The 12855-nt window shown below is 40.5% G+C and overlaps 1 protein-coding gene across 4 annotated transcripts in view; it reads left to right on the top strand.

Moving 5' to 3' along the window:
* OSBPL1A (oxysterol binding protein like 1A) overlaps nt 1-12460 on the top strand; it is a 74982-nt gene extending 62522 nt beyond the window's left edge. For 3 of the 4 annotated variants that reach the window (XM_008497585.2, XM_030444804.1, XM_030444803.1), the window contains 7 exons: nt 94-201; nt 293-382; nt 586-712; nt 4314-4430; nt 5210-5333; nt 7551-7641; nt 11276-12460. In XM_008497585.2, coding sequence (XP_008495807.2) covers nt 94-201; nt 293-382; nt 586-712; nt 4314-4430; nt 5210-5333; nt 7551-7641; nt 11276-11378 — 760 coding nt within the window. In that variant the 3' untranslated portion in view covers nt 11379-12460. Of the gene's footprint in view, nt 1-93; nt 202-292; nt 383-585; nt 713-4313; nt 4431-5209; nt 5334-7550; nt 7642-8521; nt 8546-11275 lie in introns of all 4 variants that reach the window. The other variant, XM_030444802.1, reaches the window with a different exon arrangement.
* The last annotated feature ends 395 nt before the right edge of the window (nt 12461-12855 follow it).

The following is a 12855-nucleotide window of genomic DNA, read 5'->3' as shown; positions in this document are numbered from 1 at the left end:
TAAGACTTGGTGTGATTTATAGATGACAGTTTGTTGTAGGAGTGACATCCAGTACAAATATACAGTATTTTAATTTTTCTTCCCCTCCCTTAGACACAATGAAGCCTACACATGGACAAATCCTACATGCTGTGTGCACAACATTATTGTGGGCAAACTCTGGATAGAGCAGTATGGAAACGTGGAAATAACTAACCACAAGTAAGTTAAGAGCATGAGTGCTTTTATGGGCTGCAAGTCTGAAGAGGGAAAGCATTTGGAAGTAATCAGTGTCCTCTTGTTCTGCCTTTAGAACTGGTGAGAAATGTGTACTAAGCTTCAAGCCCTGTGGTCTCTTTGGGAAGGAGTTGCACAAAGTTGAAGGCTACATTCAGGACAAAAGGTAAGAGCTTCATCCCTAACAGGAAACAATTTGCTGTCTTCTGTTTCCTTAGAACTGAATGCTTTTAACTTCCTCTGTCAAGGGCATGAACCTACAGCATGCAACACTAATAATGGAGTTGCTCTGAAAAGTTCTTCTTTCAAATATTGTTGTCTGAGATGGTGAAATAAATCTCTTTAAACTCCTTTGTCTTTTTTTGACAGTAAAAAGAAACTTTGTGCACTGTATGGGAAGTGGACTGAGTGTTTGTACAGCATTGATCCAGCTACATTTGAAGCTTACAAAAAAAATGACAAGAAGAATGCAGAAGAGAAGAAAAGCAGTAAACAGGTATTAATCAGATAAACAGGTGGTATCTCAAAAGAATTGCAGACCCTTAAATACTCAACTAGCAATTAAGAGCATCAACATTTCATTTATTCTCTCTTTCCTAGTGTAATGCAAAACAGATTGGATTGAGCTCTAGCATCAAGAGATAAAATGCTTTCTCTATCAAGGATTTGTATTCAAACTTCCCAAGACTTGTAGTGTTCTAGATACTCGCTGGTTCATTTTCTGCCTCTTCCTGCTTTGGCAGGGGGTTGGACTAGATGAGTGCTACAAGGAGAGGCTGAAAGAGTTGGGATTGTTCAGCCTGCCTTCCAGTACCTGAAGGGAACCTACAGGTAGGCTAAAGAGGGACTTTCCATAAGAGTGTCCGGCAAGAAGACAAGGGGAAATGGTTTCAAACTGAAGGATAATAGATTTAAACTGTGTATGAGGAAGAATTGCTTTAGTACAAGGGTGGCAAGACTCTGGATAAGATTGCCCAGAGAAGTTGTGGCTGCCTCCTCCATGGAGGTGTTCAAGGGCAGGTTGGATGAGGCCTTGAGCAGCCTGGTCTAGATGAGAGGTGTCCCTGCCCTTGTCAGGGAGGTTGGAGTAGATGATCTCTGAGGTACCTTCCAATCTAAGCCATTCTATGATCTCTAGAGGTCCCTTCCAACTCCCAGCATTCTATGATTCTTCCCAAGCCACATGGATTGAATAGTGTATATGCTAGCTGGATCATGGTTCTGATCGTATATGCCAAGACTGATGTTCTAATAGAAGGATTCTAATAGGACTCCTAGAGGCAGAATAGCCTAGTTTCTCATCTTGATAGAAGATCATATTTTTAGCTTTTACAAGGGATTTTTGTGTTTTCTATTAAATTTTGGCAGCCATAGGAATGGGGGTTTTTTGGTTTTTTTCCCCGCTACCATTACATTTTTTTTTCTTCTGGGAAAAAAACCACATTTGTAATTCTTCCAAATTTCTGGTCAGCTGTATGCTTTTGGTTTAAGGTGAATGGTGAGGGTGACAACATATAAAAATTAAATAATTAATAATATAAAATTAAACACTTTTGCGGGGGGGGGGGTAGGGTTAGGGTTGATGAAGAAAACCACCCATGTAGTAGCTTAAAACAAGGATTGTTTCCTTTTGGTGACTGAAGACATTTTTTTGTTGGTTTGACTCTAGGTAGTTTTTATACTTCAGAACAAAAGAGACAGAGAAGTTTAAGAACAATTTTTCCTGTGCAGATGCAGATTGTTGCTGTGTCTGAGATTTGCTCCAGTGCTTGTCATCAGGAGAATGCTAAAGCACTGGGGATTTCTGCTTCTCTTCAAGTCTGACCCTGCAAGCTCTAGGGAGAAGTAAAGAAAAACATATCCTGTGCCTTTGTTCAGCTGCCACTTTGTATTTTCCAACAATGCTTAAGAGGATCCTTGCTTTTCACTTCAAAATGGAGCATCCTATTGCATAAAGCTAAAGCTAGAATGTTGCTCTGATTTTTCTTCTCATTTAACAGAACTATTTCTGTATAGAAAACAGAAAGCTTTGTAATGCACATTGTATATATGGGGTAGACTTTGAATATATATTCCCAGTGCCCCCTTGTGTTTGAGGAATTGATATTTTGTTTTTTGAGCATCTAGGTGAGCCAAGTCTCATGTATAATGGCTGTGGTTTGCCCCATTGATTCAGGTGTGGAAGTAAATGGCCTTTCAAACTTCTCTGAAGTAGAATTTCCAGGGTCACACTGCCCCAGATTTTCCCCCGAATCCCTTTGATTTTTAGAGGGATAAAACTTAGGAAAAAAAATATTTGGCAGTGAGCTAGGTGATATTTTACCAACATCAGAAGGGCTATAGTAGACCTGGGATTAGACCAGAATTATTCAGCTCTGAATGAACTAGAAACTTTATAAAATCAAGATGAAGCATTTTATGGAGAATTTTCAGTGCAAATATAAGGAATAGCTACAGCAAGTGCCCTCACATGTGTCTGGTTTACAGTCACCAGAGTTATTGCTTTGGCACAGTGTTTTACTACTCTCCTAGTAATATACTGAGAGACTGAATAGTGCAGTGCCTAAAATACAGATCACTGTGGCAAGAGTACATGAAAATCACTTTTTACCTAGTTCTTTGAGATGATTCTTATGACAACTTTAATATCATCCAACAAGGCACAAATTGCAGTGTGTTGTGTAGCCTTTCTATAGAAGTTGCTTTGGAGTTTAATAGTCTGACTGAAGTGTCCTTGTTTTGGTACAAGGGTATCTTTCTGATCTGTTCTGCTTCACATTCCTCGTTTTTGAAAGATTGGTCAGTGTCCTTTAAAGGACAGAATAGGAGGTTGCCCATACAGTTCAGATGTAGTCAAGTAAAAATGCTGTTTATATTCTTAATAGCTGAACTTGGTCTGTATGTTGTTCTGGTTACTTTGCAACCTGTTCATTATTGTAAGCATTATACTCAAGTGCACCATGGTGAAACAGAGTGAGGACTTCCTAATTTTCTTGGAGGTATAACAACAGAATCATCTCAGAGGTCAACTGAGTCCAGTTTAAATACTGGATTTTTTTTTTTTTTTTTGTCCTTAAACATCAGTCTGTATTATCTGATGCAGCTATAGGAGAATAAAGCTTATTAGCAGCACCATTAAAGCTGTTGACATGTAGCCAAAGTATTTAAAGCATTAGTTGCCTTTAAGTTCAGCTTTGCTCTCTGGTGGTCTCTGAACTATGCTGCTCTTTTCAGCTGTGATGGTAACACAAAGTTTTCTTGGAAGAGCAGTATTAATTATCTTGCTGGCTTTAGTTCAGTGTTGTAGCAAATGCTTGTCTGGTGGAATTAGTGTCAGAGGATCAGACCCCAGCTGCTTTAAAGCAGTGCACAAATAGGGGTGATGGATTAGAACTACTTCAGGTCACATCTGCACTGATGTGACTCTCAGTTATTCTCTACTGCCCTACCAGCCCTGGATGGAATTTTTCTCTTTCTGGAAAAAATATTTCTTAGTGTTGAGGCTGCAGCTGCTGCATGTGTCACCCTTCACAGGATACCCTTCCTAAGAGCAGGTAGCCTAAGATATTAATGCAACGTTTGCAGTTTGCTATTGCATTAGTGTGATGGCAAACAATGTTCTCCAAGCAAAGAGCAGTGGTGTGGGGCTTTCTGTTGTGCACAAACTGAAGACAGCATTTGCATTACATGTTGGCATTTTTTTGATGTGGAATGATGAGGAAATGTGACTTCATTCTTCAGCTTTAGTGAAGCAGTAAAGGAGTTAAATATCAGCCTTAGAAATGCTTGTCTTTGAGGAAACAAGACTATCTCTGTGGTGGAAAAAATTGACGTTTCTTAATGCTTGGACATCCAGATTGTATCTGCAAAGATGTTGATGCTAGAAAATGCTGTAGTCTTCTATTGGGAAGGAACTGTGAGTATGTATGCTATGTTAATGCTGTTGCCCTTCTTGAAAAGCACCTAGAAAAGTTTTTGTTGCTGAACTAATTTGCTTTTGGTCAAGGAAGTAATTTCATGTAAGTTCCAGTGTTGGAATGAATGGGTGTAAATGTTTTATTGACTCCAAAGAATGCCTCTTTTTGTGCTGCCTTTAGGTGGGCAATCCCGAGGAATCAGATGAGATGCCGTTGCCAGATTCTGAGAGTGTGTATGTTATTCCTGGAAGTGTTTTGCTATGGAAGATAACGCCAAGACCTCCAAATTCAGCACAGGTCAGCTATGCTTCTGCTTATTTAAAGTGTGTGTTATTCTGTTTTTCTCTATGATCAACAAAAATATACTTGTTATCTCTCTCTTTTTTTTTTTTTTTACCAAGTCTCAAACTACCTGTTGATTGCAACAACTTCCCACTACAATTGTAACTCCATAATGTGGGGTTGGAGAGAGAATGGTGATGGACATGACTCTAGAATTAGAGGCATTTCTCTGGAAAATGTTTCTTGTAGCTAGCAGGATGGGGGCTCTCCCTGCCTCTTCTCTCCAGATTGCCCCACACACTGAGACATGAGAAATCTCCTCTGAAGGTCTTGCTTAGAAGACAGATACTTCCTAGGAGGCTCTTGCAAAGCCTGCCTAGCACAAGTTGGTGTGTGAAGGGCTGTGGATCTGGAGAGGCAGTGGGTGGAATACATGGAGGAGGGGAGGGAAGATGTGAAACTAGAAAAAGAAAGAACTGGAAGAAGAAAAGATGCCCTCAGTGGGCTCATCAATGAGGAAATCTCTTTACAGAGATGGGGAAAATACCAGTAGAACTGGAATGAGAAATCATGCCCAGAGTAATTGGATGCTGGCCTGCTTGAACAGAAATGGCAGGGATCATCTACACTGTTGCCTGACAGTGCAGTTTTCTGGTATCTTGAGTATTCCTATCTTGAGTAGTTAAATAATAAAAAAGCCCTTGGATGCTTCTTTTTAGACAGCAGCTTTCTTGTGCATTAATACCAGCAGAAAGGGGAATCATCAAAGTCACCTTTTATCTTTTGAATTTCAGATGTATAATTTCACTAGCTTTGCCATGGCTTTGAACGAGTTGGACAAAGAAATGGAGAGTGTCATTCCCAAAACGGATTGCCGGCTACGACCAGATATCAGAGCCATGGAAAATGGAGAAATAGGTAATTTCAGTGACTGGCAAAGGTGGTTTTAATTTTTTTGTGAAAACTGAGGGACTGAAAAAAACCCCAACAACTCAGTTTGTTAGAGGAACTGTTAAAGTAGCTGCCCCCAAAGATACATTCTTCCATGCTGCAAGATGATAGCACAGCCTTCTGCAGGTTGTGGTGTGCTTCCAGGGAAAGGTATGTCACCCACCTGTGCTGACAGGGGTCAAGTTAATTTTCTTCATAGCAGCCCATATGTGGTGTTGTGCCTCAGAGAGGTCATCAGTGTTGGTAACACATCAATGTGTTAGCTATTGCTGAACAATATCTGCACAGTGTTAAGGCCTTGTCTGTGTCTGGGGTTGGCTGGGAAGGGAAAAAGTCAGGACAGCTGACCCAAACTGATCAGAGATATTCCACACTGTGTAACATCACACTCGGCAATAAATTGTGTGTGTGTTGGGGGAAGTAGCTGTTGCTTGGAGACTGGATGGGCCTGGTAGGAAGCAGTAAGTGATGGCATTTACGTCACTCTTTCCTCCCCCTCCTTGTCTTTTCCCCCTTATTAAGCTGTCTTTAACTCAACCCATGCATGCTTTTGCTTTTTGATTCTTTCTCTTAGCCCACTGGGGTGGGTAAGTGTGAACGAGTGGCTGGAAACCCACCACCCCACCCACTTGTTTATTTTCTTCCATATAAGCCCAAATCTTGAACTTCATGACGCAATGGTTTTTATTTAGCTTTAGACCCTCTGCTGTGCTCCATAGCCAAAGCCTATAATTGGAAACCAGTGTAAGAAGTCAGTGTCTGAATATCAAAAGGAAGTATTTCTGAACTTCTCCAGTTTTCTGTTTCCTTCAGCCTGATGCAGAAGGACTGTCTTGGTGTACCAGTTCTGATTAATTCAGTCTAAACTATTGAAGCAAAACCGCAATGCCAAAGAACACATTTGATGCAAAAATTATTTTTTCACTTGGAGTTGAACACTTCTGTTGTCCTAGAGTAGTGAATTAGAAATACATTGAGACATGCAGTACGTAGAATTGTGTGTTTTTTAGAAACCTCACAGAAATTGTTACAGATGTGAAAAGTGTCTTTTAGTCTTTTGACATGACCTAATGTTAAATATTTCAGTATGGTGTGGAGCAGCTTTCCCTTGGCCCTCTTTTGCTCCTTTTTCTTTGACATTTTGCATACTAAAGAAGGATGGCCAGTTTTGTAAACTAAAAGCATGAGGGTTCTTTCTTCTTCTAGGTTGCCAAGGTTGAGTGAGGTAAAATGTGAAACTTCTGATTCAGTTTCACCTCTGTAATAAGAGCAGTGACTGTGACTACTTCTGGTAAATAGCCTGAGATCTACCTATGAAAACCAGTGACATGGACATAATGCAGGGCAGTTGTACTTGGGTTTTTTTTTTCTCAGAACCTGATAACTGCTTATTTAAAACTTATAAAAAAACTGATCAGTGAATTTCCACAATCGGTGGGGAAACAATTCTTTTGTGGACAGCAGGATGCACATACTTTGCTCAGAGTACCTCCAGCAACAGACCATATTCCTTACTATTTTAACAGCCTAAAATTTGTATGGCAGATTGACTGATAGTGCACAGTGTGTTGGTAGCTTGCAGGGTAACTGGAAATGGTTGATAGTCTCAACTACTCAATTCTTAACTACTTCCAAGATGCTTATAAAATCTTTCTTGAGGATTCAGGTATGAGAAAGATCACCGTTCACCTAATCTCCTCCTTAGTCTGATTTACCTCAGACCAATAACAAAAAAACCCTAAGTAATCCCACAGAGGGACAATTCTTTGTAGTTTGGAAATGAGTTTTCCACACCCCTGTTATCAGGAAACTTTTAATTAGGAAAGTTAACCAAAACCTTTAAAAGAAGTAGGTGGCCACACTTCTGAAATAAATCCAGTCAGTTTCCCTGCTGAAATAAATTTGAGGTATGCCACATCCCCCAGCTCACACTTGCTGTCACATAAATATGTTTTCGGGGTCCTCAGGCCATGGATAAACATTTATTTAGAAGTTTTAAAAACTGGAATTCCATAGGTTAATCTCTACCACAGCTGCCCCGCTATTAGACTAAACCAGAAGGGTTTCTGTGTTATGTAGGAAGTTTTTAAAATTATTTTTAGTACTTCCTCTATTTATTTGCTGGATCAGAATCTTCTGCACTTTAATGTCTTCTGTATTTTTGTGTATTTTTATTTCTTCAAGATCTAGCTAGTGAAGAAAAGAAGAGGCTAGAAGAAAAACAAAGGACTGCCCGCAAAAATCGTTCAAAATCAGAGGAAGACTGGAAGACGAGGTCAGTGTCTTTGCCTCTGTATGTGTGTGTAGTGACAAAGGTTTTGAACATTGAGGTTAATTCCCAGTCTGTGCTGGTGATGTGCAGTGTTGTGTCAGCATGAAAAGCTGACATCATCAGGTTTGGTAGTGCCACTCTTGTATTTTCAGGCTGCAGGCTGCAAGTGCTTCCAGAGAGGAGCATCGGGCTTGGGCTCAGTTCCTTCCCTCTCGCTGCTTGCACACCCAGACTCATATACAAACTGAGAAACTCTTGTTTCTGACATGAAAAAGGTGTTGCCACTGGTAGCTGCTTGTAAGGACTGTTGCTGTTTAATTTATAATTGCCTCAAATTTGCATGCTTGGCCAAAGAGAGGAAGAGATGCTTCCTCTTTGGAACTTGGTAGCTTATCACCCATGACTTCTCATATCGGTTGCTGTGTGCTGGCAATGCTGTATTCCCACTGTATACAGTATTATCAAAGTTGGAGAAATTGCTTTACCACCCAGACAGCCAAGTCATTATCCCATTCCTGAGAAGGGGACAACAAAATTTAGAAGAGTTCAGTGAAAAATTAGCTTACAAGGGATCTGGGCTAGCTATTTTTTTTACTAACGATGAAAGCAGTCAGTTGGGAGCTCGTACAAGCTAAATAGAAACTATGAAAACATGAACAAATTAATCTAGTTTGACCAGAGATGGTCTAGTTAAAAGTATAACAATAAATTGGTGGTCTCTTCACAGGAAAAAAAAAACGGTAGGGCTAAACTCCGTAAAAGTAAGCAAGCTTCATCTCTTCCCTTTAAACAAGCTGTTAATATACACAGACAGTGTGGATTAAATATCTTTAAAATGTCTGTTTGTAACTATAAATCACTCTTTTCTTTTTTTCAAATGAAGTCACCCATCATCCCAGAGTCCCAGGTTTGGACATGTCTGACTTTGTCTTTTTCCTGTGCTTGATCTCCTGAAGTGTTTGGGTTTGTTTGCCCTGAAACTGGTGGAAAATAACATCTCTGTAATGCTTCCAAGTAAATATGTTAAGTGCTGGACAGCCTTGCACCTCCCTCTTCTTTTCCTGAATTCAGAGTGGTTCTAATTCTCACTAAACATTTTCAAAGGAAAGGATAGTTACATTTTGTTCTTCCAGATGCCTGAAGCAGCTAAAGGCATAACTCAAAGCACCTGAGGTTAGTATTGGAAATTGGGGAATTCCCAGGGGACAACTCCGAGCATTGTTTTTTGGGATGTATGATTAGTACAGACACAATTCTCAAGGTTCTTCAGTTGCTGTTGTGCAAGTACAATAGACTTGCTCAGAACTTCCCTGGAATGTCCTTTAAGGACATTTTGTTTTCCAGGAATTTTCTGAAGCTTTGGCAGAAAATCCCTAGTGTCTGATCCTTTTAGTAGGAATGCCAAGTGTGACTGCTTCCAAAGGAGGAACATAAAGTATGGATGAAGAGTTGTGCTTGGGGAGGAATGTATACTGTGAAGTGAAACTCTCTCCTACCTGTTCCCAGGTCAACTCTAGGTCTTTAACTGCAGTGTAATATAAACTTTGATGTAAACAACTGCAATTTCCTTGTCACAGAAAAGCAGGTTTCTTTCTTTGTCTAGTCAAGTTCCTCCCTCATAGAAGCATTTCCCAAAGTACCTAGTGACACTTTTGAAGTGGAGTCTTGGTGTTTCTGAAGAAGTGATTCATGTTGAACCCTTTATATTTTACAGACTGACAAGCACTCCTAAGACTTGAGTAAAATACTAGTCCAGTTCTGAACACAGCAGTGATCTGTTGCTTTTGACAAAAATCAGTCCCCTCCTTTCCCATCACTTACCTGGCTAGATTATCTGATTGCTTTTGAGTCTCCTGGGTCTCTGAAACTTGGTTCTTCTCATCTCCTTTCCCCTTCTTACTGAAGTAGGGGAGAGGCAGAAGGAGGGTCACATTGTCTTCACCTGTACAAGGGTTGAAAGCACACTAGGAATGTGTTAGATAATAGAATTCCTTAAAGCCAGAGATGAGGTGACCGTGCTTCTGGCTCTGCCTCTCTGCAAACCCTGTGCTCTGGAATGAGCTATAATGAGCTGGATGTGATCTCGATGACCCATGCCCACACCAGTCCCTTTGGAAGAGCTGATGCATCCTGTGTGGAGGTGATGGAGTAGGGACCCATGTACAGTACCCGAGGTGAATGACTTCTGTCTTCTGTTGGCTTTAATTCATTTAACCAGGACAGCAGGAGAACCACTGAGGTGTCCAACTGTTCAGTTTACCACCATGAAGATGGTACAAGGCATTTCTTCCAATAAGCATCCTCAAATCTTTTGACCCAAGCAAGACTTGCCTCATAGCTGCCCTGCCTTGTAACATAACACTGCAATACTGGTGGCCTTTATGCTTTTGATTTTTTAAGAGATCGAGTCATACTTGGTCTAAATGTGCTTTAATTTCTCTTCTGAAACCTTATGGTACCCTAGAAGGGAAGATCTGAGTTAAAATGGGCTTGCACATGCCATGATTTTGAGTGAGTGTGTTTGCTGCAGTGAGGCATATAAGGCAAGAACACTGGGGTTTTTTGGCTAATGAAGTGAAAGGAAGCTGTGGAGCATATAAACCACAGAAACAGCTTCTAGCAAGCTGGCTAGTGCTATAAAACAAGCCTGGCAGAATACAACCAAAAAGTAAAAATGCTAGAGGCCTGGTAGTGTGCAGTGTGTGCTGCTGAGGCAGAGGACTGAGTAACTAAGCCGAAAGAGAAAATGGGTTTCAATAACAGGCTCCAGGATTGTCAGAAAAGAATGGGGAGGAGGAAAGACAAACTTCTGTGCCATGGTGGTTTGACAGGGTTTTACTTGCCACTGGGGGATATTTGCCAGTCGTACAGCCTTGTAAGTGCAGCTTATTTTACAGATACATATCCCCCTCCACCAAAAGGTTTAATTACATGTTTGTATGTGTACACAGTGCTTCCAGATTAGGTAGGAGGGGAGAAGGAAGGGAAGAAGACGCTAAACTTGAGTGTCCCATCAACCACCAGTTTAGCAAAAAGCTTGCAGGTAACTTCATGCAGGTGGATTCAGCTTTTTGGCCTTTCAGATTAGCCTCTCAGTGCTACCAGTGAAATGCAACAATTAAGTTGTAATAAACCATAACTTCTGTAGCTTCTAGGTGATGCTTCATCTACACTGAGGGTAGCTGGCACACTTGTTCTGAGTTAGGTGCATTGCAAAACAAGGTTTTTTTAAAAAAGGGGAAACGTAGATGCCCAGGAAATAATGTTTTTCTGTTTTCAGGACTGCAGTGCTTGTGGTGTTTGTGTTCTGCAAAAACTTACTGCCTATGCATGCCAATCTGATTGTTCACAACTGCTTTGAAGTAAAAGTGTACCTGTCCTTCTCTGTGTGATAGTCTTGATTGTTTCAAGTGACAGAATACTGGTGTCAGTAATGTCACTCATATGATATTTAAGTGGTGTGGCAAATGGGGACATCCAGCCACTGAAGGTGACTTTTTGAATTCAGTTATGCATTAAAACTGCAGTCACTCTAATGACCTTGAACACTACTCTGCTGAAGATGCAGCAAAGCAGTTCTGAACTCCCATGAAGGTGTGTTAATAGCTTCACTGACATGCTCTATGTTTCCTTGCAGATGGTTCCATCAAGGCCCCAATCCCTATACTGGTACGCAGGACTGGCTTTATTCTGGCAACTACTGGGACAGAAACTATTTTAACTTGCCTGATATTTATTAAAATGCAATAAGGAGCCTGTGACTGATACAGACTGATAAGTCTTAATCCATTTTAATGCTTTCCCTTGTTTTACTTATATCCTGAAAAACCTGACACATTACGAAATGGAAAACTAAGCATCTCCACAGTAAATTTGGTGGTACATGACCTGCAGTCCCATAGGTAGGGGAATAATTTTTCTGGCTGATGGTGGACAAAGTCAGTCACCATGGTTTCAAGCTGCCCTGTTTGCTGAATACACCTATATTAGGTTGTGGTGTACAAGGAATAGAACAACTTCGGCTGTTCTGTGAATACTTTCTTTCCTAGATAACACTGGCACAAGTAAAACTGGTTTTATTCATTGTGACCTAGGAATGTTTAAAAGCACACACCGTAACTGCAATATTATCTTGGTAAAATCAAGAAGGGTGTGTCACTTCTGTAAAGATGTAATTTTTCATTAAGTGACTTTTCTTTTACTAGAGTATGTCCCTTAAATCCTGAGCTCTGCTCAGAGATTCCAGAAGTGTTCCCCTTTCTGGAGCATTAATGCAGTTATTTAAGCTGGTAACATTACTCAGAGGTATTTATTCAATGTTTTGTGCAGTGTGTTTTGAATTTTGCTCTCCTGTTTTGCTACCAACCTTATGATTTAAGGAATTAAGAGCCATTTAAATATCTACAGATTTGTTTTGAACTGCACACTAGTAACAGGTTTTAAAAATAATCTGTTTCATGCACTAAGTAGTTCTGGTGCCCAGCACCACTGCAAAAAGGCAAGAACCTAATCAGTCCAGGACCCAGTGGAACTTGGCAAGGGGGACAGGACCTGTGTCTGTACTGTGCAAACTCCCTGGGAGGAAGTCTTGTGTATTTCAAAGGTAGTACAGCACCTCAGTGAGGCCTCCTGTGTGCAGCTGCTTTACCCCTTTTCAGTGGGGTGCATTCAATCTTAGAGTGTAAGTTTATATTGAACTGTGTACAGAGCTTCTAGAGGGCAAGCTGCTCTTTGTACAATATTTTAACTGCTGTCTGGAGGTTAGTGTTAATCAAATAATTTAATTGCTACTAAATAAAGGCTTCAAAACTTCTTGCATCTAGTCTGAAGTGAGTTGTGTTTGACAATGCTAGCAAGCCTTCTCCAAAAGTTGAAGCAATAGAAGTGTCTCAAGTGCTTCGGGTACCTCTTTTCATCTGAGCAGAAACAATCTGTTTATTCAGGGGTGGGGATGGTTGGGGAACTGAGAACTTTCTGCTTTAATATGCAGTGAGGCTGTAGCTCTAGCCTTGAGAATGGGCTACAGAAAATGTCAATGAGGCAATGAGATGCCCCTCTTTTTAGTCTACTAGTATTATGAAGTTAGTGATGCTGAGACATTTGCATAGATAAAGGAAAGCCTTTTCTTTGGCAACCTTTCATATGAGGGCCCAGTTCTCACAGTGATGTGTAGATGGGGAAACTGAGTATCTGTGGTGTCTCTTGCAAGCCTTATCT

Source organism: Calypte anna, chromosome 2 (assembly GCF_003957555.1).
Source record: "Calypte anna isolate BGI_N300 chromosome 2, bCalAnn1_v1.p, whole genome shotgun sequence".
In the NCBI taxonomy this organism is placed as follows: Eukaryota; Metazoa; Chordata; class Aves; order Apodiformes; family Trochilidae; genus Calypte; species Calypte anna.
Note: the sequence above shows the minus strand (reverse complement) of the source record. Positions and strands in the feature narration are given on the sequence as shown.